General features: G+C 45.4%; 1 protein-coding gene across 1 annotated transcript in view; it reads left to right on the plus strand.

The window, feature by feature from the left end:
* The window catches only part of CCDC91 (coiled-coil domain containing 91), a 518,367-nt gene that overhangs the window by 419,950 nt on the left and 70,686 nt on the right, over window positions 1–27,731 (plus strand). The window contains exon 13 of the mRNA XM_075901364.2: window positions 5,321–5,425. Coding sequence (XP_075757479.1) covers window positions 5,321–5,392 — 72 coding nt within the window. The 3' untranslated portion in view covers window positions 5,393–5,425. The remainder of the gene's footprint in view (window positions 1–5,320; window positions 5,426–27,731) is intronic.

Genomic DNA, 27,731 nt, shown 5'->3' on the forward strand with positions numbered 1-27,731 from the left:
CTTCATTCTATGAGGAGTAATGCCTAGTTCGAATTAAGGGATGTGTAGCCACTTAATTCAAACTAGTTGGAGGCTAGCCCTTCCCAGGTTGCCCTGGTGGCCACTCTGGGCCAAACCAGGGAAACTCTTCTGCCCCCCTCCCAACCCCAGAGCCCTTAAAGGGGCACGGTCTGGCTACAGTGCTTGTGCCAGTTGCAAGCCTGCCAGCACCCAGCCAGCAGACCCTGCACCTGGCATAGCATGAGCCAGCCACCCGCTGCCACCCAGCCCTCCGCCTCTTCCCAGGGCCAGGCTGGAGGCTCACAGGAGCCTGCCCGGGGCCGCCAGGTCTAGAGCGGAGATCGTGGACCTCATCGAGATTTGGGGGGAGGCCTTCAATGTCCACAATCTCTGCACTAGGCACAGGAAAGCGGCCGTCTAGGGCAGGATAGCTGCCAGCTTGGCCACCAAAGGCCACATGAGAACCCAGGAGCAGGTTTGCATGAAAATCAAGTTGGTCCAGTGAGACCCCCGACCCTGAGCTAAGAACATAAAAATGGCTGTACTGGGTCAGACCAAAGGTCCATCTAGCCCAGTAGCCTGTCTGCCGACAGCAGCCAACACCAGGTACCCTGGAGGGGATGGACCAAAGACAATGACCAAGCGATTTGTTTCGTGCCATCCATCTCCAGCCTTCCACAAACAGAGGACAGGGACACCATTCCTACCCCCTGGCTAATAGCACTCCATGGACCCAACCTCCATGAATTTATCTAACTTCTCTTTAAACTCTGTTCTAGTTCTAGCCTTCACAGCCTCCTGTGGCAAGGAGTTCCACAGGTTGACTATGCGCTGTGTGAAGAAGAACTTTCTTTTATTAGTTTTAAGCCTGCTACCCATTAATTTCATATGGTGTCCTCTAGTCCTTCTATTATGGGAGTTAATGAAGAACGTTTCTTTATTCACCCTCTCCACACCACTCATGATTTTATATACCTCTATCATATCCCCCCCAGTCTCCTCTTTTCTAAGCTGAAAAGTCCCAGTCTCTTTAGCCTCTCTTCATATGGGACCTGTTCCAAACCCCTAATCATTTTAGTTGCCCTATTCTGAACCCCTTCCAAGGCCAAAATATCTTTTTTGAGGTGAGGAGACCACATCTGTACACAGTACTGAAGATATGGCGTACCATAGTTTTATACTTCCCCTCCTCCTTCTTCCCCTGGCTTCCCCTTTCCAGCTCCCTCTTCCCAGGTTTCCCCCTCCCCTCGTCCACCCTCTTTCTTCCCCTCTCCCACCTCCTTTTCCCAGTCTCCCCAGAGGTTAATTCCCCCCCCCCCCCAGTTTTGTTAATTAAAGAGAGTTTCTATTTTTGAACACACGTGTCCTTTATTTTTCACATCAGGAAGGGGGGCTAGGGAGCGGTAAGTGGAAGGAGGTGAGGGAGGAGGTCTAGATGCACTAATTCGAATTAGCTTATTTCGAATTAATGAATTCGAATTAAGTTATTTCGAATTACTGCTGTAGTGTAGACATACCCTATGAGCCTTGTATGTTCATGTAATGACTGGCTGGTTTGGACCCATTTGGTGATGTTTAATACAGGTTGGAGCTCTCTGATCCAACACCCTTGGGACCTAAGTGGTTCCGAAGGAGCAAGTTTGCTGGGCCAGGAAAGGTCAGGCTTCGGGATCTCCTGGGGGTGCCTCTCCTGGCCTCTCCTGCCCACAACTGGTGGTGGCTCTACACCCGCAGCTGGCACTGGCTTCCTTGTCCTCAGCTGCAGGAGCTCCCTGTCCCTGGTTGTCAGCAGCTCTGTTCTCCCGCTCTCCCCCGACCCTCCAGCTGGTAGCAAATCCATGCATCCAGCCAGCATGGGCTCTGTGTCCCCAGGCTGTGGCGCTATGCTCTTGAAGGGCAGGGCTCCCTGCCCAGTCCTGCTCCAAATGCCAGTTGTGGCTGGACTTCCTGCCCCAAGGCCCCTGACCCTCCAGGCTGCATGCTGACTGAGCTCCTAGCCACTGGCAACCTCTGTGGCTGGGGCTCTCTGGTCAAGATGTTGCTAGATCAGAGAGTCCTGAACCATAGAGGTTCAACCTATAGTGTGAACAGATCTGTGACTGAACATATATATTAATAAACTGAATTTCCCTAGCACCTACTCTTAACTGTCCATCAGTACAATCACTGAGCCCACCTGCTACCCATGTTCCTTCACCAAAGCTGTGCTTTAGAATCCTGTTGTTTCAGGTATCTTCACCCCGTGATGATCTACAGGAATCTTGGACTTAATGGGCCTTGAATCAAGCTTGATCTAATTGTCACAGAAATGAGTGGTGCAGATATAAAGTCTTTATGTCAGCGTAAAAAAAAAAAAAAAAAAAACTGGCTTGTCTTGGCTTTGTTTCAGCAATCTGATCAACCCTGCTTCACCTTCTCCTCCAGTGGGACTAATGGCCTGTAGTGGAACCATGTTAAATTAGAATCTGTGTTTTTTCACATGGTCCTCTGCAGAATCTATTTTCTTCACTATACCCTTTGGACATCACTGAGCAGACATTTCTCAGTACCAGGTTTGGTGATTTCAACCCTCCCCACCTTCCCCCCCACTATACCCACCAAATGTCCTATTTTTCATTTCCTTTGTGTCCTTATACCCAAAATAAATTCAAAGGGTAAAGTAAAACAAAAATCAGAATATATATTCTTGTGCAAGGAGGGTTTTTTAATCACTTTGTAATGATTTGCACATTAGCATAAACCATCCAAAATTTCTGTCTGTTGTAAGTTCTTCTAGCCAGGCAGCATCTTGATGGAAGCTTTATGATGATTCATAGTTTGCTTTGGATTTACACCAGTAGCCTGTCTTCTGTGAATATTTTATGGGGTTGTCTGATGCAGGGGATTTTAATTGTATGCAGTATCATTGTAGGCCACCAGTTCAAAGGCAGCAGATTGGCAGTGACAGCTGCTATTCTGATGTCTATTCAACGCTCTGGGTAGTGGCAATTCAATTCCAAGTGGATCCCAAAAGCAACTATTTGCTTTTGATTCAAATTGGCACCCTTAATAGTAGTCTTACCTCAAAGACCAAAGTGAGTAGAAAGAGGGATGAGCTCTCACTTCTCCACTAGGCATGGTGTCCTTACTACCTAGCTGAGGTAGAGCCATTTGATAAAGTTTTTATTGCTACTTCCCTTCCTATTGATAAGTAAAGAACATCAACTGAGGGGTAGCAGTGGGAGCTGATTTTTTTTCTAAGCACTGGTCAAGATCATTCACAGACAAGACATGATTGCTGTTTTGAAGGTATGACCATTTGATTTCTATCATGAGACAGCCTTCAGAAGCCACGAGAGAGACAATAGTATATAACTGTGTTTGCCAGTATACAGTTATATAAGACATCTACTTTCTATTTCCACACACCAAGTCAGAAGCATTTTGAAAGAAATTCAAAGTGGTACTGTACAATATGAAGGAGCTGCAGTCAGTAAAAGACTAGAAGAACAATAGCAAGTTTATATCAGGCTGTCCTTACAGGAAGGATGGCTCTGGGTTTAGGGCACTAACTTGGGATTTGAGTGACCAAAGTTCAACTCACTGACCTGGATCAGACTTCCTGTGTGACCTCAGATGAGTCAGTTAACTTACTACGCTTTGGTTCCTCATCTGTAAAATAGCACCTCTTTACACTAAAGGGGTGTTGTGAGAATAAACAGAATATGAGCAGTGACATTGGAACAATTTGTATTGTGGGGTTGTTGAGAGTCATTGAACCAAACTGGAAAGCCTATATATGATGGAAGGTATATATTGCACCTCCAGCATCTGTGAATGTCAGGTGCTCAGATACTATGATAATGGAGCTAAGTACGTAAACAGAATTTTCTTTATAAACAATTTCAAAATACATTAATTTCACTTTCTTAATTGTATAACATACAAACAAAAACATGCCTATCCCAAACTTTAGGTGTCTTTGACAATTGTTTAAAAGCACTGATTAACATAACACTCAGCATCAACTTCCGCCAAATGCCATAGCAACCAGTCACTCACTTTTGCCAAAAGTGTGAGGAGAAGATTCACCTTTAAGTTATCCTTTGATGAGAGATTATGAGACTTCCATTAGGTTAAAGAGGAGTCATGAAGGAGAACACTCTGGCTACATCTAAACTACAGAGTTTTTGCGCAAAACCAGCTGTTTTTGTACAAAAACTTGCCTAGGGTCCACACTACAAGCGCATTTTTGCACAGGTAAATTTACAGTAAATCAGAAGAAGAGAGGGGTTTTGCACAATAGTTATTCCTCTTTCTTCGAGGAATAAGTCTTGTTGCGCAAGAGCTCTTGCGCAAAAAGGTGAGTGTGGATGGGAAACGGGGTTTTTGTGCAAAAACAGCCTATTGAAAGAAACACAGGTGGCCATTCTGTTAATGGCAATCAGCGCTTTCTTGCGAGAGAGTGTCCATGCAGTGTGGACGCTTTCTTGTGCAAAAGCGCATCACTTCAACAATGTACTTTTTCAGTGTGGACACACTTTTGCACAAGAAGCTTTTGCGGAAGATCTCTTCCGCAAAAATCTTATTGCACAAGTAGCCTGCTGTGTAGACATAGCCTCTGACTACAGCCCCCTCTCTTCTATGTGGAGGAAACTCAGCTCAGTCATTTACATGGATCTCCATAGCAGATGCCACAGGGAGAGATGATCTCTCAAGTGGCCAGATCCCAGGGCATAGTAGATTACAAATGGCCAATTAAATTCTGCCAGAAACCGTGGGGTAGGCCCCTGGTGGCCATGCAGACACCAAAACCAGTCAACTACCAAACCAGCCCTCCCCTGCTCCATAGCTCTGAAAGAGGTCACAGCCCTATGTGGTACATATGAAACCAATAAGATTTGTAATTCATAGCATCTCTTCTAAAGTGTTACCTCAGTTAAAATCTAGGGAAACATTCTAAACTGCCCATTGACAAGGTGAAGAGACACAGTGACCCTCAATCTCAGGTCCTTCAGGTCTCCTATAACAGGAGTGAGAGTTTCAAATATGTGTCAGGTTTTCTGTTCAGAAGGGCTAGCAATTGGCATTCTTAAACCTCTTTAAGCTTTACTCCCACCAGCTTTTCAAATGCACTTGCACTGACTCTGCCAAAAATGAAACCTAAATCTCCTTGCTCCTCTTTCTTTTTACCTGTTAGACCACTGTATTCATCAAGAGTGGGGCTTCAGTGCTGTATGGAAAGGGTTATTCCTGCTGTAATGACTGTTTCTTCCCATTTTTTTTTTTTTTGTTGTTTTTGTTTGTTTGTTTTTTGACATTATGTTCTCTTTTCTTGCAGGAAAATCTACTTGCTAAAAATATTGCTGCTGAGAATATTGTTCATACAAGGCAGCGACTACCTACAAGTTAAATATCTCTGCATTTCACAGGGTCTTTGTTTGGGGTAAGTGTTGTCATTTCTTATTTGAAGTAGGGAGAGACTTGAATACTTTTGTTTACAAGAGGATCTTGTGAGTAATAGGTGGCTCATGGCCATACCTCACAATGTTGTTTGTCCCAGTGATTGTGATTGGATAGCTATGGGGCACTTTTTGTGATTTCGACCTTTATCCTGAAGAGGCTTTCAAAGGCATCAACATTTCCCTGGCTAGGGGCTGTAGAGCATGTCGGTGCTTCCACAGTACCCATGGGAGCTCTAATAGGAAGCTGGCTTTTGACATAGTGCTGACTCATCTGAATGCATAAATAATAGCCTTGGTTCTAGATGTATGAGATGGGGCTGAAATGCACTGAATATTTCCCTAACATTAACTTTTTGTGCAAGCTACTGCTATAGACCACACAAAATTGTCTTGCAACCAGAGGCACTGGAACAGTCTGTGTAGTGGGGGTGCTTAGAGGCATACAACCAGAGAGTAAACCTGTATATGATAGAAATGACTTCAAGATGGAGAGCAGCTGCACCTCCAGAACCACTAGTTCCAGTGCCTATGAATGTTATCAGAAATGAAGTAGGTTGACATGACCAAGGAAAGGCGAGCTGGTTTCCATAAGAGTCTCCCTCTATTAAGACCAGTTTTGAGTCTCTTTTCTGTATAAAAGTTACAGATTCTACATACATTTCACAAATAAGCAAATCAAAAAAGAGCTGTCTTATAATTAGTTGGTATAATGTTAGTTAGCAGATATTCCCTTGACTTAAAACACCCCACCCTTGTCTTTTCTCTCTGTTGTAATGCTTTTGGATTGGTTCAAGAAAAACTTGGTTTTCAAAATAGCATGCAGAACAAGATGGCCAAGGGGTTTCAGCATTTGACTTGTGCAATGGTCAAATTATCTCCTCCCTGTTCTTTGTAAACAAAACTGTTACAAGGAATATCTAGATAGCATGAAAGTGATTTTCACAAATTCAGTAGATTGCATGTGCTTTTAAGATCCCATCCACCATTGTGAAGGATTATTTTAAAAGGAAATGAAAACTGTCATGTCCTTTCAAACACTGAGAACTCCATTATGGTGTTATTGGCCATCATAGGGGAATTGGAATTGGGCGATTGAAGGGGGAAATGGAGAAGCTTTGTAAGTGGCAATGTGCATCCCAACCCAAAGTAATGTGAAGTCCTTTCATAAGTCTAAGAAGAAAAACCAGCATTTCAATGAAATGAATATTACTGGTAGACTTGGGCATGTATAGAATGGTTACAAATGAGGGACGCTTTCCTCCTCAGGGTTGTCAGGTCTGTTTTGAGAAGGTGTTAAGAAGGTATAGTTCTCAATTACTTGGCAGCTGTCAAAAGTATTCTTGAATAATTTGGCTTGGCGTCTAAAAGGGAGTGTTTCATTCTGTGTAGGTAAGAGTGGAAAAATAAATGAAAAACTTAACAGTGATACCACAGAGTATATCTCCAAGCCCACATCAGAGGGGAGACAGAACTGCTAAGATGGGGAAAAAAATCCACGATGGATGTTGCTGACTGTGATTTTTGTAATGTGTTTGAATGGCTTAGAGATGTAGAACAAGGCTGCAGTTGTCAGGGTATGAGGTCCTGCTGCTTCAGAGGTGTCAAATTATTACTCCTCAGCTGGAAGAAATAGTGCTCCAGTGCCAGGAGCCTGTAGATTTTGGCATATGTCTTATCCACTGCTGGCACGTGTAGGCTGCACTGTGAGGGAATAACTTTTTGTTCTTCTTTGAGAGGCGTCCCTGGGGGTGCTCTACATTAGGTGCTGAGCAGCTGAGCGCATCTCAACAGATTTTTCTCTAGCCGTGCATGTGCGGTGCAACCGGGCCTCCCCGGGTGCCATCGCGCATGCACAGCCCCTCCTCCCTTCAGTTTCTTTCTAACATCCCTGGCTTCAGATGGAACTCTTCAGTGCTTTTGCAAAAGAAATATCTCTTCACACTTTAATTGTTCATACTTAGTTAGAATTAGTTTTATTAGTCATTATAGTTGTTTACTATTCATTAGTGTTAGTTGTAGTGAAAAAAAAAAGACAAAAAGAAGGAAGACTTTGACCTCAAACTGCTCTCTTTGAGTAATACCGTGACATAGGCTCATCCGGCTTCAAACACTGCATGCCCTGCAACAACACAATGCCAGCCTCCGATGGGCACGATAAATATGTCAAGTGCCTGGGGCAGTCACACTCTCAAAGACTGCCAGCATTGTGCAAAGCTGAAAACGTGAACGTGCAAAGACAGGGAGCTGTGGCTTACAATGCTCCTGGCAGACAAGGGCAAACAACATGCCTCTGACCCGGGCTCAGGACAGAGTGCTACATCAAAGTGCTAAATAAGTATAATTATGACATTATTGGCATCACAGAAACTTGGTAGGATAATACACATGATTGAAATGTTTGTATGGAAGGGTACAGCTTGCTCAGGAAGGATAGATAGGGAAAAAAGGGAGGAGGTGTTGCCTTATATATTAAAAATGAACACACTTGGAGTGAGGTGGAGATGGACATAGGAGACGGAAGTGTTGAGAGTCTCTGGGTTAGGCTAAAAGGGATTAAAAACAAGGGTGATGTCATGCTAGGAGTCTACTACAGGCCACCTACCCAGGTGGAAGAAGTGGATGAGGCTTTTAAACAACTAACAATATCATCCAAAGCCCAAGATTTGGTGGTGATGGGGGACTTCAGCTATCCAGATATATGTTGAGAAAATAACACAGTAGGTCACAGACTATCCAATAAGTTCTTGAACTGCATTGGAGACAATTTTTTATTTCAGAAGGTTGAAAAAGCTACCGGCGGGGGAGATGGGGAGCTGTTCTAGATTTGATCCTAAAAAATAGGGAGGAACTGGCTGAGAATTTGAAAGTGGAAGGCAGCTTGGGTGAAAGTGATCATGAAATCATAGAGTTCACAATTCTAAGGAAGGGTAGAAGGGAGAACAAACAGCCTCTCTCCATCTTCTTCAGAACCGAGAACAGCAAAATAGAGACAATGGATTTCAGGAAGGCAGATTTTGATAAGCTCAGAGAGCTGATAGGTAAGGTTCCATAGGAATCAAGACTGAGGGGGAAAACAGCTGAGGAGAGTTGCCAGTTTTTCAAAGGGACATTATTAAGGGTCCAAAAGCAAGCTATTCCACTGTGTCGGAAAGATAGAAAATATGGCAAAAGACCACCTTGGCTAAACCATGAGATCTTGCATGATCTAAAAATAAAAAAAGGAGTCCTATAAAAAATGGAAACTATGACAAATTACAAAGGAAGAACATAGGCAAACAACACAGGAATGCAGGGGCAAGATTAGAAAGGCACAAAATTAGCTCAAACTAGCTACGGGAATAAAGGGAAACAAGAAGACTTTTTATAAATACATTAGAAGCAAGAGGAAGACCAAGGACAAGGTTGGTCCACTGGTCAGTGAGGAGGGAGAAACAGTAACAGGAAACTTGGAAATGGCAGAGATGCTTAATGACTTCTTTGTTTCGGTCTTCACCGAGAAGTCTGAAGGAACACCTAACATAGGGAATACTAGTGGGAAGGGGGGAGGTTTAGAAGATAAAATAAAAAAAGAACAAGTCAAAAATCACCTAGAAAAGTTAGATGCCTGCAAGTCACCAGGGCCTGATGAAATGCATCTTAGAATACTCAAGGAGCTGATAGAGGAGGAATCTGAGCCTCTAGCTATCATCTTTGGAAAATCATGGGAAACAGAAGATTTTCCAGAAGACTGGAAAAGGGCAAATATAGTGCCCATATATAAAAAGGGAAATAAGAACAACCCAGGAAACTACAGACCAGTTAGTTTAACGTCTGTGCCAGGGAAGATAATGGAGCAGGTAATTAAGGAAATCACCTGTAAACACCTGGAAGGTGGCAAGATGATAGGGAACAGCCAGCATGGATTTATAAGAACAAATAGTGTCAAACCAATATGATAGCTTTGTTTGATAGGATAACGAGTCTTGTGGATAAGGGAGAAGCGGTGTATGTGGTATACCTTGACTTTAGTAAGGTGTTTGATACGGTCTCGCATGATATTCTTATCAATAAAATAGGCAAATACAACTTAGATGGGGCTACTATAAGGTGGGTGCATAACCGGCTGGATAACCATAGAAAGTAGTTATTAATGGTTCACAATCCTGCTGGAAAGGTATAACAAGTGGGGTTCCGCAGGGGTCTGTTTTGGGACTGGCTGTCTTCAATATCTTCATCAACGATTTAGATATTGGCATAGAAAGTACGCTTATTAAGTTTGCAGACAATACCAAGCTAGGAGGGGTTGCGACTGCTCTGGAGGATAGGGTCATAATTCAAAATGATGTGGACAAATTGGAGAAATGGTCTGAGGTAAATAGGATGAAGTTTAATAAAGACAAATGCAAAGTGCTCCTCTTAGGAAGGAACAATCAGTTTCACACATACAGAATGGGAAGCGACTATCTAGGAAGGAATACGGCAGAAAGGGATCTAGGAGTTATAGTGGACCACAAGCTGAATATGAGTCAGCAGTGTGATGCTGTTGCAAAAAAAGCAAACATGATTCTGGGATGCATTAACAGGTGTGTTGTGAGCAAGACATGAGAAGTCATTCTTCCACTCTACTCTGCACTAGTTAGGCCTCAGTTAGAGTATTGTGTCCAGTTCTGGTCACCGCATTTCAAGAAGGATGTGGCTGAAAGAATTGGGTTTGTTTAGTTTGGAAAAGAGAGATTGAGGGGGTACATGATAGAAGTTTTCAGGTATCTAAAAGGGTGTCATGAGGAGAGAGAAAACGTGTTCATCTTGGCCTCTGAGGATAGAACAAGAAGCAATGGGCTTAAACTGCAGCAAGGGAGGTTTAGGTTGGACATTAGGAAAAAGTTCCTAACTGTCAGGGTAGTCAAACACTGGAATAAATTGCCCATAGAGGTTGTAGAATCTCCATCTGTGGAGATATTTAAGAGTAGGTTAGATAAATGTCTATCAGGGATGGTCTAGACAGTATTTGGTCCTGCCATGAGGTCAGAGGACTGGACTCGATGACCTCCCGAGGTCCCTTCCAGTGCTTATATTCTATGATTCTATATTTTAAAAAGAGGGATAAGTCCCCTAAGCCCTTGAAGAGAAGGGCACACTTGCTGCCTCGTCACTTGCCAAAAAGGCGCTCTGAGGGAAATAAATAAGATGACTGCGATAAATAACATCTGAGCATGTTTGACCGCCCAAGTACTTCGGGAGAGTAGCGTAAGAGCTCTAAAAGCACAAAGAAACCTGCCCTCATGGAGGCAACAGGCTACCCTGTGCCTGCCTCACACAGCGCGGTGCCTAGCATGGCACAGATTGCCCTCACATCAGCTGTAGGAGCACTTCACACTCCCAGCACAGCACTGCAGTTCCTCACAGGGAAGCCATTGGGCACCACTTCTCCTTCTCCATTCCTGGGGCAACCCCTCAAACTGAGGATCTCTGCTCTGGCACTGCAAACAGTGGGGCTGCATATTTCCCTCACTTGCTCCAGGGAACACAAGGATCTGGCAATCTCTCCTACGCTGCATTCGCCTATTCTCACTGATAACAAATACCCCCTCACTCTCCATTCTCCGACTACTCTGGGTCCCCTTTACCCCTCTCGGGATGAGGAAGAGGATTTGGCTGCTTTTTCACCTCAGCCATGCACAGAAGGCTTGATAATATCTGGTTATCAGCCACAGCCAGATTTTCTCAGAGCATAAATGGCTCCTTGGGCTCCTTACCTTTGGATGCCACTGCCTATACCTTGCCCCCCACAGTGGCAAATGTTCAATCAGTGCCATCAGTCACATAGAAAGAGGCCATTTAAAACCAAACATATGACGAAACTTCGCTCACCCTTAACCCAATTACCCCATATGTTCATGCCGGGGGGGGGGGGAGGGGGCAGAGGGAGGGATGAGAATGAAAGCCAATCTCAGCTTCTGCATCTTTAGTGCACACAAATTCAATGATTCTATCAGGTCTAAGTACATGTTTAGAAACTCCTGTCTGAAGGGCAAATTTGTGGTACTGGCTAGACTGAAAATACAGACCCTCTGGAGAAGGGCTTTCTCAGGGAGTTTTGGCACATTGGCTTCCTGCTGGAGCCAGGAAATGCAAAGGCACCACAGAAGTATTTAGTCTGAATATTAGGCAAATGTTCAAGTCAGTTCCTCTGTTAACCAAACTAGTTCACACATCTTCAAATGAAACCAATCAATTAAGATTGTTGTGCTGAGCAAAACAAGGCTTCTTTCTTTAAACCTAATCCTGGAGCTATTAGGTGTTACAGAATCGTGTTACTGATCATGCAGCTATGAAATCTGTGCCTTAGCTTTACTTATGGAGACTTCTCCTCTCCCCACTACCATTGTTAAAGGCTTTGGGGGCAGCATTCCAACATTGAGTTCCTGCCCGAATTAAGTCAAAGGGGGCTTTACTGCAGACATCAGAGTAGCCAGGATTTCACCCTGAGTGTTCTACGTTCCTTGTCTTGCACGCTAAGCTGTTTTGCAACTGAAGCATTTTGTCTCTGTTCACTTATTGCATCTTTTCCCTCTGGCTTCCATTCTTAATAGTCCTTAGGTCTCCAAAACAGGTGCCTGGCCCTCCCAACTGCCAGATCCAAATTCTCAATTTCTGTCACAGCCGTGAACTTCACCATTCCTCCCAACTCAGGAAATTCCTCACTGCTCCCATTCATCTGTGTCTGTCTGAAAACCAGCTGGGGGACCCTTGATTGTTTTAGTTATTGGCATTCCACAAATAAATGGCAGACCAGCGTGTTAATAATAAAAGCAAAGGACTTTCACATCCTACCCTTTTCTTGTGGATTGCCTGTGCCAACAATGTTTTATACTCAGAATAAGCTATAAACCCAGAAGGAAAACTTTTTTTTAGATGATAACCAACTGTGTTTTGTATTTTCTCGGAAATACTTTATTACCTCGGAAACCAGAGTTGGAGCATAGCAGATAGTGGAGGCAGTGTTTCAATTGAAGTAACACAGTGCAGCTTCTAACACTCCACATGATAGACTTATGGCAGCTGAAGTGACATTAATAAATAAAACAACATGGGCAGGGTGAGGCTTATTAAAAATTACATCTTCCACTGTCTAAACATGAGTTTAATATGAGTCAAAGGTGTTTTCACAGCTTGGTTCATAGCTTGGCCATGGTGGTGGTCCATTAAGGAAAGATATAAATAATTAACATGTCCCTCTAGATTGCAAAAATAAGGTCTGCTTTGTGTCATACTCTGACTTCATGGCCAAGAAAAGAGGCCTGGTATACTGTGCACTGTGAATGGGAGCATCTAGCGTTGCTTCCTCCTCTGCCCACAGGCTTGGCTCCTTTGTCCATAACAAATGACTAATTTAGGAAAACTTCAAAGAAATTCTATGCTGGATTAACAGCCAATGTATTAAAAAATATCCATACCCAATAAACAGAACACAGCACTAAACCAAAACAAGGTCTGAATTCATTCTTCATATTTGGCCAGTTCTTCCTTTAAGTATGTATCTTGCTGCCATATTGAACTGGCTAGTAGCTCGGCAAGGCAGGGGGTCAGTTTTAAACTGAAAATGAGATCAGGAAGTTTGGAGAGGGTGATTCCAGGAATAATCTACATTTGTCCGAGTGCCTACATATTGGGCAGAGTGCCGCTGTCTCTAGATTGGGGATATGTTTTTCATGAGTCAACAGTGAACCAGCAGGAACTCTTGAGGGGCTGTCTTTCGTCTTCTAAACATCTGATTTGAGATATAGAGTTCCCCTGATCAAATCCATGTGAATCCCAGCTGGGCTGACTCAGCTTTTCATCCTCAACAGAGAAAAAAAATGAGTTGCATGCAGTTTGCTGCATATTTTGAGTAACACTGAGGTCTCTTCTGCTATGGACAGTAAAGAACCCCAAACCACTATATATAGGCATTAAAGATCCCAAGACATTTGCTAGCTTTCCTACGGATGTGAGCTATGCTTCACTGTGTTAATGTTGTTAGTAATGAGCAAGAGTAGACGTACCCAAAGAGTAGACCTTTCTGCATCTCTAAAAGTCAGCCTTCCTGCATATCAATGGTCTCTGTGTTGTCAAACAAGAGAATGCACTCCAAGCCTCCCCCAGAGCACCAGAATCTTTTTCTAATAACTCCAGAACGTCAGCTTCGGCATAATCTTTTTAGCATAATCTCACCCGCGCACTATTCCAATTGCCAGCTGATTCAGATCAGGAAGTGTGCTCCGGGCCGCATTAATTCGAATCAAGCCCATTGGTTTGATCTAATGTTACTCCTAATTTTTTGAGGAGTAACGGCCCGGAGCGCATTTCCTGGTTCGAATCAGCTGGCAATCAGAATAGCACACGGGAGAGATTATGCTAACGAAGCGCAGGATATTTACATCCTTGTTTCATTAGCAATTTCTATCGGCTACATTTGCATCCCTATCTCGAGATAGGGCACAAGTGTAGACGTACCCTTAGAGACTTTTAGACTTTAGAGCTGCTTGCCTAGCACTAAACTGTGTCTCTTGAGGAATCTGTTATCAATAGCCTCTTTTTGTTCTTCTCCGTTTCCCCTAAAGTCTTTTTCTTTAATGCCCCAAAAAAGGGAGCAATGGGTGGAATTGTCTATCTCCTCATTGTTTTGTCCATCAATTAGATCTAATGTCCTACCCACTGGTTTTGGTTAATTCCCAGTGCAATGTCTTCTGTTTTTACCAACTATGCGTTCAGCACTCCTTGAACCATGTGAGTAGGCCTTTTTTATTTGGACCAATCTAGCTTTTCTGCTACTTTCTTGAAACTGTTTATATAATTTACTATTGAAAATAACTTACCCTATAATGGAAAATGTTAAAATTGGTTATTAAATCATCTTATCAACATTCACCTATCTTTTTACAATTGAATTTAGAGTAAATGTATTGGGCCAATTATCACATCAACGTTCTCATTATCTGAGACAAAATCTAAGTAAAGAGAGACTCAATACTGGAAGTACATATCAATAATTTAGGGTAAAATACATTATATGGGTATTGTAATTATCCAAACTCCAAGAATTATAAAATGAGGAATTCACAGTTAAGGTTCAACGTAAAAGAAAGCTAAACTTCTCAAAATACAGAAATACACAGTTAAGGAATTTAAACAAACTTAATTCTGACTTATCATGACACTATGCAATAGCTGGTCTCTTTCACAAGCAGAAATTAATTGAATGAAATATATTATGTCAGTGGCCTTGTCTCTCTTCTATCCTAGGACTGACATAATACAATAACAGTGCAAACAACAATTAAGGCTGAGGCATTTTTAGTATTTGTGGTCCCAGGTTTGATTACATTGGTTTTTAAAGGCAGGTTTTTTCTCCATCATGATGTCAATGTAGGGGAGAGTTAAGATGGTTTTGTTGCCCTAATTGCATTTCCAGACCAGAATGTGTTTCTTTTATGTTTAATCTTAACTCTGAATTTCTTGGTTTTGTAATGTTGGCTTTGGGAATAATTACAACATCCTTGTTCACTGAATACCAAGGTTGATAAAAGGATGTAGAAAAAAGGAGGACAAAGAGTAGGAAGCAAAGTAGTAGGAGGGGCGGATATGAAGGTAAGGGAATGAGAAAGTTGGGAATGGAAGTAACTATACTAGATGTGTAAGGTGTGGTGCAGGGGATGGAGGAGACATGGAAGGTGGGCAGGCAAAGGGGAGAGAGAAAGATAGTACAATGATGATAAATGGCAGCATCTTTTATCTAATTGTACACACACACACACACACACACACACACACATACATACACATACAGAGACACACACTCTCAATATTTTTTTAGTTAAAACTTAAGTTTAAATATTAAGTTTCTCATATTGGATAAACACTCCCTTCTGTTCCCCTCCACCACCTACATATCCTTCCAAGGATACATAAACCTACTATTAGATTATTAATATGTGCATGAGGGAAGCCCTGCTTTGATGTACTTCATAAAATATGTTTGAGCTTCTCTTCTGCGGAACCTCTCTGACAACCTGGTTTAACCTTTTGGCACTAACAGAGGTGTGAGAGTTACTCCTCCAACTCCTTCTGCTTTCCTGGGGTTCGAGGGAAATTGACTCTCCCAGAGCTTTCCTGCTCCTTGCTCTTTAGTGGCTGGTGGACTTATCAGGCAAGAGAGTCTGAGATAGGAGCAGTCTTATCAAAAGAAATTTGGGGCTGCGGTACATAGAAACATAGGACTGGAAAAGACCTCAGGAGGTCATCGAGTCCAACCCCCTGCCCATAGCAGGACCAACCCTAATTAAATCATCCCAAAAGCTTCAGATGGTAGTCAAGTTAGTCTGTAACTGGAGAAACATGAAAAACAATAGTCTAGCAGTACCTTACAGACTAACAAAACCTGTAGATGGTATCAGGAGCTTTCGTGGGTACAACCCACTTCTTCAGGTGAATGGAGTATTAAAAGTCCAGATCCAAAAATAGAGTAGATGGTGGGGGAAGGAAGTGAAAAAATATTGAATTAGAGTGTTCAAGTTAGAAGAAGCTGATAGAGGAGGTGCAAATTGTTCTTAAGAACCCATTGTCTAGTTGGTTAAGTCATTAGGATGTAGAAGGTAGTATGCTACCCAGATAATGTCTTTATTCATACCTTTTTTGATGGCTCCCAAACTTGTAAATGAAGCTAAGTTCCAATGCTTCCCTGTGTATTTGGCTTGTGAAATTGGCCTGAAACAACACGTTGACTTTGAGATCCATTAATGAGTGCCCAGGCAGGTTAAAGTGTTCTCCAACAGGGTTTTTGTGTGTTGCTTTTTCAGATATCTGATTTGTGTCCATTCTTGCTTTCCCATAGAGACTGTCCAGTTTGGGCAATATATGGTGGGTGGGGGGTATTGCTGGCATTTGATGGCATAGATCACATTAATGGACATGCAGTTAAATATGTCCCTGATGTAGTTGCTGATATGGTTGGGTCCAGTGATGGAATCGCTTGTGTATAATCATCCCAGCCAGGGCTTTGTCAAGCTGGAACGTAAAAACTTCTAAGGATGCAGATTCCTACACCTCCCCAGGGAACCCATTCCAGTGCTTCACCACCCTCCTAGGCTGTGTCTAGACTACATGGCTCCATTGATGGAGCCATGTAGATTAGACAGATAGGCAAAGGCAAATGAAGCCATGATTTAAATGATCGCAGCTTCATTTAAATTTACATGGCTTCTGCGCTGAGCCGACAAACAGCTGGTCAGCTGTTTGTCGGCTCAGCGCGCTAGTCTGGACGCTCCCCTGCCTACATCAAAGCCCTTTGTCGGCAGCCCCATTATTCCTCGTGGGATGAGGTTTACCGGGGCTGCCGACAAAGGGCTTTGATGTTGGCAGGAGAGCGTCCAGACTAGCGCGCTGAGCCCACAAACAGCTGATCAGCTGTTTGTCGGCTCAGCATGGCAGCCATGTAAATTTAAATGAAGCCGCGATCGTTTAAATCGCGGCTTCATTTGCCTTTGTCAAAAAAACAAATCTACATGGCTCCGTCGATGGAGCCATGTAGTTTAGACGTACCCCTAGGGAAATAGTTTTTCCTAATATCCAACTTAGACCTCCCCCACTGTAACTTAAGACCATTGTTCCTTGTTCTGCCATCTGACACTACTGAGAACAGCCTCTCTCCATCTTCTTTGGAACCTCCCTTCAGAGAGCATAGAAGAATGTGTGTCTGGACAAAGGGTGGTTCACATTCTTGCATGCACTTAAGTTTAGCTGGCATGGACCCACTAGTGGCTACTGATTCCACTAACATACAACATTCTTCTTCACTGAGCCGTGCCCTATCACATGAGAAGATGAAGTTTTCCTTCAATACAAGAGATTACCACCCATCGCAATACAAACATCAGCATTGGTGAGCTTCCCTTTCCTATTCTCAGGAAGACCAGTCCCAAGCATTCAAACTCATGGATCAGAATCCTCCATCTCCCAAAGTTATCCTGTTGGTTTTGCAAATAATTACATGTTGAAAATAATGCAGTCGTCCTTTCATTTGCCTTTTAGCTTTGGAGCTTTTAGCATTCAAGTTTTCAAGCTTCAACCATGAGGGCTTTTAAAAAAAAGACGAGATTCTCACATTATTGTAAGAGCTGGGCCTTTCAGAAAATCTTTTGAACTTATGGTAACATTAGTTGTAATTTTTTTCTGTTGAAAGAAAATTAAATTTGGGGGAATTATTGCTTCACTCCAAGGTCACGTAGTAAATTTTCTGCTAACTTGGCAACACTGTATTCTGATTTAACTGGACCATGTATTAAAAGTATAAACTTGCAAAGTCTGTTTACCTGGACCTACAACATGATGTACTTCATGCCCTGTATTAGACCAAGTAGATCAGTAGTTTCATTTTTTTTTTTATTAAACACTATTCTAATGCTCTACAAACACTAAAGAAAATATCTAGAAATCTGATTCCCATAAATCTGTGGGCCCATGGACCATATTACTTTTCAAAACTGTACCTTAATTTAAATAGACATTGCCTAGAATCAGCAGTATGTAGTCAGCAGCATATTTCTATTCCAGAAGAAAATGCAAGACAGTGCTAAATTTGGATAGGCAATGTAAGTCAGATGAATGTTAGAGAGAAGGCCTCTTGTGTTTGCACAAGTGCCTTGTGCACTGTGGCTCTGGTTGTGTGCTATCATAATGTATATATTTACTAGAACTGTTACCTGTACTACTAAAAAATTACTATGTCTTGCTGGGTCCCTTAATTGTTCATTTCCAAACTTTGTAACACTCAGGAAAATAGAGGCGGGTGTAAGTTACAATTTTTGTTTGTATAAAGAAAATTAAATTTGTGGGAATTATTTGCTGGACTCCAAGGTCGCACAGTACATTGTGTGCTAACTTGGCTGTGCTTAGAGGTTGACTTCTTTCTACCCTTTTTCCCAGTGATGGCTAAGGTGGGGATAAGGGATGCCATGGAAACCCTAGATTGGATCGACTAGCATGGTCCATGATAAGAATGTTAAATAGCAGTTAGAAATTCCATCGACTATTCAATTAGCTTCCTATGGACTACTCAATTAGTCAATAAGGAGGTTCACTATAGCTCTCCTTTTTTAATATAGTAAGAGCCACCTGGCGGCTCTTATTACATTTAAAAAGCAGAGGCGCCACATCTGGGAGCCAGCACAAGTTGGGACTGCTGAGTCCTGGCTTCCACCAAATCCCCTACTGCACCTCTGCCTCCCCTGCCCCCCTCAGAGATGGTTCTCTAGTTTCTCCAGATCATTTTGAATTATGACCTGTCCTCCAAAGCACTTGCAACCCCTCCCAGCTTGGTATCATCTGCAAACTTAATAAGCGTACCGTCCATGCCATCATCTAAATCGTTGATGAAGATATTGAACAGAACCAGTCCCAAAACAGACCACTGCGGAATCCCACTTGTTATGCCCTTCCTGCATGACTGTGATCCATTAATAACTACTCTCTTAGGGTATGTCTACACTGCAAAGTTAATTCGAAATAACAGCCCTTATGTCAAATTTACTTTAATAGCTTCTATACATGCAAACCGCCATTTTGAAATTAATTCGAAATAACAGAGCGCTTAATTCGAATTTGGTAAACCTCATTCTATGAGGAGTAACGCCAAATTCGAAATAGCTATTATAGAATGAGGTTTACCAAATTTGAATTAAGCGCTCTGTTATTAAGTGCTGTGTAGACACTTAATTTGAAATAGGGGGCCTCCAGCCCTTCCCAGGGAGCCCTGTGGCCACTCTGGGCACAACCAGGAAAACTTACTCTCCTCTTCCCCAGCCCCGGAGTCATTAAAGGGGTAAACCCTGGCCACAGTGCCTGTGTCAGCTCCAAGCCTGCCAGCCCAGAGCCAGCAGTGGCCACAGGGGCCCCTGACCTAGTGGCCCCAAAACATGAGCGAGCAAGCCACTGGCAGCCAGTTCTTCTTCGAGCAGTGTCCCGTGGGTGCTGCACTGTAGGTGTCAGCTTGTCCCAGCGCCGCAGATCGGAGATCTTTCTAGCCGTAGTCTGCCAGACCACGCATGTGCGAAGTACGGCTCGTGGCTTTTCGTGCCATTTGAGCAGCGCTGGTCCGGCTCCCGCCAGTTCCTCCTGACCGTCCTCGGCCGCGGACGGAATAACGTCTCTCTGGCGATTACTGTTTCCTACAGAGACAGAGAGACTTTAAATGTTATTGTATATAGTTCCTATATAGAGTTTTCCAAGTTATACTTATATTCTAGTCATTAGTCGTTAAAAAAAAAATTTTCTTCAATAGTTAGTTAGTTATCCCAATGCCGGGTTTTAAGAAATGTGGCGAATGCCACGAGGCAATGCCTGCCTCTGATGGCCACACTCTATGTATTAGGTGCCTCAGGGAAGGACATATACCCCAAAAATGTCCCCACTGCTCCAAACTAACAGCTAGGGCTAGACGGGACAGAGACATGCGTCTAAAAGTCCTTCTGTTCGACAAAGCCTTACAACCGGACATCAAACAGTCAAAAGGACACTCGGAACAATCTAAGAAAGATAAAAGAAAACCGTCTCCGACACGATCCCTCTCGCCCTCAAGATCGGCAGACGATCAGCCAGGGACGTCAACGGCACCGCCCGCAAAAGTAGCGAGGCCGCCGAAAAACAGCCGGAGTAAGTCGGCCCCGAGCCCTTCTATATCGGGCTCAACCGTCTCAGCCGTTCCCTTGGTCTCTAAACCGCCTACGGCTCCGAGAACTGCTCCCGGCACTGAGCGTCCCCCGGCACCGATCCGTTCCATGGCGCTGAGACGTAGCCACTCCCCAGCACCGAGACGCAGTTGTAGCCCGGCACCAAGCCGTAGCCGGGCACTGAGCCGTAGCCGCTCACCGGCACCGAGGGCCCTGGCACAGAGGCGCTCTCCCGCACCGAGACGTTCTCAGGCGCGTAGCCGCTCTCCGGCACCGAGCCGCTCCCCAGCGCCGAGACGATCACCTAACCTAACACGCTCTCCGGTACCTAGGTGCTCACCTGCACCGGAACAACTACCAACGCCGAAGACCGCAACCAAACGTTCGGCGGAAGTTAGCCACCCTTCAATGCATGCGGCTCCATCGGCACCGAAGCGTCCACCGCCTCCCACCAAACAACAGGAGCCCCAACGACCATCGGCACAGAGACACTCCCCGGCTTCGACCGCGCCGGCACCGAGTCGCCCTTCGGCACCGAAAGACCCGTCTCACCACAGATGCTCACCGACAATGCGACGGCCTTCTCCTCTGCATACATCTCAGGAGCGCAGTCAGTCACTGGTGCCGAGTCGATCAGCGACGTCGACGGGGCCCACCTCAGCACGGATTCCCCCAATGCCAGTCGAAGTGATTCCGCATTCAGTTATCTCTACCCCGGCATCCTCTCCACCGGAGCATTTACTAGCCCCAACAGCCCACGCAACCAGGGGATTATCCTCCCTATCCCCGAGCCCTGAGTTTTCTCCAGAGCTGCGATCCCCGTCTCCACAGTACTCCGAGTACTCTCGTACTGGCCATATATCACCACGTTCTGGTCATTCTTACCGCCGTGACCTGCGTTCACCCAGTCGCAGCACTTATTATAGAGACAGGTCGCGATCACCAAGATCAACCCGCTCGGAATACTCAATGGGATCCCGTCGCTCCACATCTCCCCATTATCGCCATACTTCGTCCTATCAACACCGGTCCCCGCAATCCCATCCAGGGCAGAAATACCAGTCCTCTTCTGCTCCCTCAAGACCACCAACTCCCTCCGGGTCCACCTCTCATGTTGAACAACCTCCTTCCGCTCAGGATGTCGAACCTGACCAGTCACCAGCACAACAGTCCTCATCGTCCCCCGACGACGCAGTGTTTCAGGGTGACACTTCACCTTCTGACGACCTCAGTCAGTTTCAGGAGTTGTTCAAAAGGGTGGCAGAGAGTCAAAGCGTACAGTTGGGTGACATGGAGCAAAAGCAACATCATCTCCTTCGTAATATCAAACACACTCATCAACCAAAGATTTCCCTACCATTGGATGCAGCCATTCTTGAAATTGCGGATGACATCTGGCAATCCCCAGCATCCATTCCACCGACAAATAAAAAGGTGGATAAAAAGTATTTTGTCCCTGCCAAATGGATGGAATTCCTCTTCATGCATCTGCAACCGAACTCCCTGGTTGTGGATGCAGTTCAGCAAAGAGCGAAGATACCACAGTACAAGCCTACTGCTGCGGACCGGGATAGTAAACATCTCGATCTATTCGGACGTAAAGTCTATTCCTCTAACACTAACACTTAGAATGGCCAATTACTCCGCACTGTTGGCTAATCATAACTTTGATAACTACGCCAAGCTTGTACCTTTGCTTCAGCACATTCCAGAGTCAAAGCGGGACATCCTAAAGGCTGTGATAAAAGAGGGCTACGCAGCCTCAGGAACAGCCTTGCATATTGCTCTGGACACAGCCGAAGCAGCAGCACGCACAACAGCCACATCAGTCGTTATGCGCAGAGCATCCTGGCTGCAACAGTCTTCTGCTCCCAAGGACCTGTTTTCAAAGGTTGAGGACTTACCTTTTGACAGGCAGAACCTCTTCTCCGAGAAGACTGACCACCTCCTACACTCGGGGAAGGATTCCAGAACCACTCTGAAAACACTCGGAATGTACACCCCTCCATACTGCAAAAAGCGGTATACGACCTACCAGAGACAGAGGCCCCCCTTCCGGCAATCCCCTCAGTATAGACCTCAGGACCAACAGAGGGGTAGGCAGCGGCAACAACACAGACACCCACCGCCCAAAACGACTTCCCAACAGGGTACCAGGCAGCAAGTTTGACGTGTCCCTCAAGGGGTTGAGAACCATTCCCGTCAATACCATTCCGAGTGCTTCGAAGGCGATATTTCACCACCGCCTCAAACCGTACCTCCATCGATGGGCCTACATCACCACCGACAAATGGGTCCTCGAAACAATTCGTCTCGGTTATACCATTCCATTCACGTCGCTACCTCATCCATCCCCCCCCCTGCCCCGTCCCTTTTCAGGGACCCATCTCACGAGATACTGCTCAGACAGGAAGTCGCCCGTCTTCTTACTGTCGGAGCGATAGAGCATGTTCCGGATGAATTCAAGGGCAGAGGTTTCTACTCCCGCTACTTCGTAACGGAAAAGAAATCAGGGGGATGGAGACCGATACTAGATCTCCGTGACCTCATCCGTTTCTTGCGAAAACAACGCTTTCGAATGGTTACCTTAACTACAATCATCCCAGCACTTCAGAATGGGGATTGGTTCACATCCCTCGATCTTCAGGACACATACTTTCACATTGCGATCCACCCAGCACACAGACGATTTCTGCGCTTCCAAATCGGTACAGACCATTTCCAGTACAAGGTCCTGCCGTTCGGTCTCTCGTCGGCTCCGTGGGTTTTCTCCAAGACCCTGGTTGTGGTGACCGCATACTTACGTCGCCTACACATAATGATTTTTCCATACCTCAACGATTGCCTAATAAGAGCCCAATCATTGCAGGAGTCGATCAGTGCCACTCAGATAACACGCAGGCTCTTTCACGAGCTGGGCCTCCTTCTCAACGTTCCAAAGTCATCACTGGAACCACGCCAAACAATACAATTCATAGGCGCCCGTCTAGACTCTACGACCGAACGCGCATCATTACCGATGGAAAGGTTCCAGCACACAGATCCACCCAGCACACAGACGATTTCTGCGCTTCCAAATCGGTACAGACCATTTCCAGTACAAGGTCCTGCCGTTCGGTCTCTCGTCGGCTCCGTGGGTTTTCTCCAAGACCCTGGCTGTGGTGACCGCATACTTACGTCGCCTACACATAATGATTTTTCCATACCTCAACGATTGCCTAATAAGAGCCCAATCATTGCAGGAGTCGATCAGTGCCACTCAGATAACACGCAGGCTCTTTCACGAGCTGGGCCTCCTTCTCAACGTTCCAAAGTCATCACTGGAACCACGCCAAACAATACAATTCATAGGCGCCCGTCTAGACTCTACGACCGAACGCGCATCATTACCGATGGAAAGGTTCTCCACGATGCAAGACTTGATTCAGATATTACTCATCAGTCCAAAGGTTCCCATACTACGGTGCCTGCAGATCATGGGTCACATGGCCTCCACAACATATGTAGTGAAACACGCAAGGTTACATTTGCGATGCATTCAACATTGGATGGCTCGAATTTGCCCCCCCAACGTACACGACGTCTACAGGACAATAACAGTCCCCATCCATGTCAAGAAATCACTTGCTTGGTGGACAATACCGAATGATCTGCTGTTGGGAGTGCCCTTTCATCGCCCCCAACCGTCGATGCAATTGACAACGGATGCGTCACTCATTGGATGGGGTGCGCACCTCGGGCGCGAACAAATACAAGGCCTATGGTCACCAGACGAGTCGCTGATGCACATCAACTTTCTGGAGCTCAGGGCAGTGTACAAGGCATGTCAACACTTCCTTCCTGTCATTCACGACCAGGTCATACGAGTCCTGACGGACAATATAACGACTGTTTACTATATAAACAAGCAAGGGGGTGCCAGGTCCCACTCCTTGTGCGCGGAGGCGGTTCGTCTATGGAACACGTGCAATCGCCACAATGTCTTTCTAGTCGCAGAATACCTCCCGGGCCAACACAATGTAAGGGCAGACGCCCTCAGCAGACATTTCTCTCTCAATCACGAATGGGAGCTGCACCCGACCGTGACTGCGACGATATTCCAACGCTGGGGTTTCCCAATAGTGGACCTCTTTGCAACTTCTCGCAATACGAAATGTCCTCGGTATTGCTCGAGAGCAGGGATCGGACAGAATTCAGAGGGCGATGCTTTCCTATACAACTGGGGGCGTCACCTACTCTATGCATTCCCACCCACCCCTCTAATTCCAAGGGTGGTAGAGAAAATAATTCGAGACAGGGCCACAGTAATCCTAATAGCCCCAGCCTGGTCCAGGCAAACATGGTACCCATACTTACATCGCATGTCGAAGCATCCTCCGTTTCCTCTGCCGCCTCGACACGATCTCCTATCACAGGATCATCGCTCCCTGCTTCACCCGCAGGTGAATCATCTTGCGCTCACGGCATGGTACCTAGTTGGTTCCAACAATCAGAAGTGCTATGCTCACAGTCTGTCAAGCACATTCTACTGAACAGTAGAAAACTATCTACACGGACTACTTACCTTTCTAAATGGTCGCGTTTCTCACCGTGGTGTTCACAAAAGGACCTGGACCCAGAATCCTCACCTTTACAGTGTATCCTAGACTATCTCGTACACCTTAAGGATTCAGGCCTCACCTGTACCTCCATCAGGGTTCATGTCGCTGCAGTTGCAGCCTTTCACCAGCGGATTAACGGATGCTCAGTATTCTCTCATCCAACAACTAAAAGGTTCTTGAAGGGAATGTCCAACCTTTACCCGCACTATACTCAACCAGCGGATCCTTGGGACCTCGAATTGGTTCTCAATTCCCTAATGGCCAGACCCTTTGAACCGCTAGCGACATGTACGTTATACAACCTGTCCAGGAAGGTCATTTTCTTACTGGCCATCACTTCCGCGAGGAGAGTGAGTGAACTAGCTGCATTATCAGCCTCTCCCCCATATACGATTTTTACGCACCAAGCAGTAATACTCCGAACATTACCACGCTTTCGCCCCAAAGTGATCTCTCGATTTCACATTAACGAACCTATAATCCTCCCTGTATTCCATCCTAAACTGCATGCGTCACCAGAGCATGCACGCCTGCACACTTTGGACGTCAGACGGGCTCTCGCCTTTTACATCGAGAGGACCAGACCGTTCCGTGTGACGGATGCATTATTAATATCAATGACGGACCGTTCTAAGGGTCACCCACTGTCCGCCCAACGCATCTCTTCTTCCATCGTACAGTGCATAAGGTCATGTTGTGAACTACGTAAGAAACCACTGCCTTCGACTATGAGGGCTCATTCAACTCGGGCGGTCGCTACATCCACTGCTTTTCTCAAGGGAGTCCCCTTGATAGATATCTGTAGAGCTGCTACGTGGTCTTCCAACTTAACCTTCGCCACGCATTATGCTATCCCGAACTTGTTAATACCTGATTCCCCGGTGGCGACAGCAGTGTTATCCTCAGCTACGGCACGATAGCTCCGAACCCTCCTCCATTTGTGAGCTACTGCTGTACATTCACCTATAGTGGAGCACCCACGGGACACTGCTCGAAGAAGAAAAGGAAGTTACTCACCCTGTGCAGTAACGTTTGTTCTTCGAGATGCGTGTCCCATGGGTGCTCCACGACCCGCCCTCCTCCCCTCTTCGGAATTTATTATTATTTGTCTTTCAGACTAAGAGGCAGGAGGAACTGGCGGGAGCCGGACCAGCGCTGCTCAAACGGCGCGAAAAGCCACGAGCCGTACTTCGCGCATGCGTGGTCCGGCAGACTACGGCTAGAAAGATCTCTGATCTGCGGCGCCGGGACAAGCCGACACCTACAGTGGAGCACCCACGGGACACGCATCTCGAAGAGCAAACGTTACTGCACAGGGTGAGTAACTTCCTTTTCTCCACCGCTCCCCGGGAGCAGTCTGCCAGCTCCCAGGAGCCTGACAGGGGCTGGAGAAGGCAGGCGCCTTCCTGGTCCAGGGTGGAGATCATGGACCTTATTCAAGTTTGCGAGGGATGCCCCCAACGTCCATGATCTCCCCACTAGACAGAGGAATGCGGCCATATATGGCAGGGTAGCTGCCAGCCTGGCCACCAAAGGCCACATGCGAACCAAAGGAGCAGGTTTGCATGAAAATCAAGTTGGTCCAGCAAGACCCCCAACTCTGGGCCCTGAGCTTACCCTCCCCCTTCTTCCCCTTGCTTCCCCCTTTCAGCTCCCTCCTCCCAGGTTTCCCCCTCCCCTCTCCCATCCTCTCTTCCCCTCTCCCACCTCCTTTTCCCAGTCTCCCCAGAGGTTCATCCCTGCCCCCCCAATTTTGTTCAATAAACACAGTTTCTATTTTTGAACATATGTGTCTTTTATTTGACATCAGGAAGGGGGGCTTGGGAGGGGTAAGTGGAAAGACGTGAGGGAAGAATGGGGCACGAGCCCCCGGTGGGGAGTACCGCAGTGGCTCTGAGGGCTCCTCAGGGTGGATGTTCTGCCACAGGGCTTCCTGGATCCTGACAGCCCCCCGATGGACCCCCCTGAATGGCAGCCTGCAGCATGCCCAGGGGCAGCTCTGGCTCCATGTGGCTGAGTGCTGTGGTGTCCCGAGTGTGGGCACTCCAAGACAGGACTGCTTTGCTGTCCCTCATTGAGGTAGACAAGCAAGCAGGGAACCCTGAGAACTGTCTGTCCGGGGTGGGGGTCGGGTTCTTTTGAGCACAGAGCTCAGATAGCCTCAGGCAGCAGCCTCACACACTAAGTCCTAATCTGATGCCCTGCTGGCACTGGTTCTTGCCAGCCTTAACTTCAGTTCAGGGTCCACTCAGTGTGGATGCGCTATTTTGAAATAACAAAACGTTAATGTGTGTAGATGCATTAATTCAAATTAGCTTAATTCAAATTAGCTATTTCGAATTAAGTTAACTCGAATTAATGCTGTAGTGTAGATGTACCCTGAGATTATAACATTGACAGGGCCCTTATAATGCCTACAATAGGTAGAAATACACTCCAAGAATATTTTTAAAGAAATATTTTAAAAGAAAATTAAGTATATTAAACACCATCAAAAGTAGGTTGTGTTTACAACACTTACAGATGATTCTTGATTGATTCATTGAGAAAAGACTCTAGAGGCAATTAAAGCCATAGATAAATAAAGCCTTTTGGCTCTAAATTTGGGAAATTAGAGCTGAAGAAGCCCATCACAGCTCTTTATGGCATATACTATATAAACTTTACTCACCAGTTTGAAAACTAAGGCTGAGATTCCTGTGCATCGTAGGTCCATTCACTGTCTGAGCAAGGGTGTGATGCTCAGCTCATGTACACAAACTTGCATGAGCAGAGTAACAATATGGTAGCACGCGTAGCAGCGTGCATGTAGGATATGGTCTGTGAATGGTACACTTGGAATGAGGAGAAGTATATACATTGTGCAGGAGAAAGTGTTCTGCTGCTCTCCAGGAAATAGTTTTATAAGATGTTCTTTCTGTGTCAGCAGATTTCTATCTTAAATCTCTAGGAAATTCTGTGTCAAATAACAATATTGATTAATTTATAGAAAAAAAGCTAAG

This window comes from Pelodiscus sinensis, chromosome 1, assembly GCF_052426305.1.
Source record: "Pelodiscus sinensis isolate ZL-2025 chromosome 1, ASM5242630v1, whole genome shotgun sequence".
Taxonomy (NCBI): Eukaryota; Metazoa; Chordata; order Testudines; family Trionychidae; genus Pelodiscus; species Pelodiscus sinensis.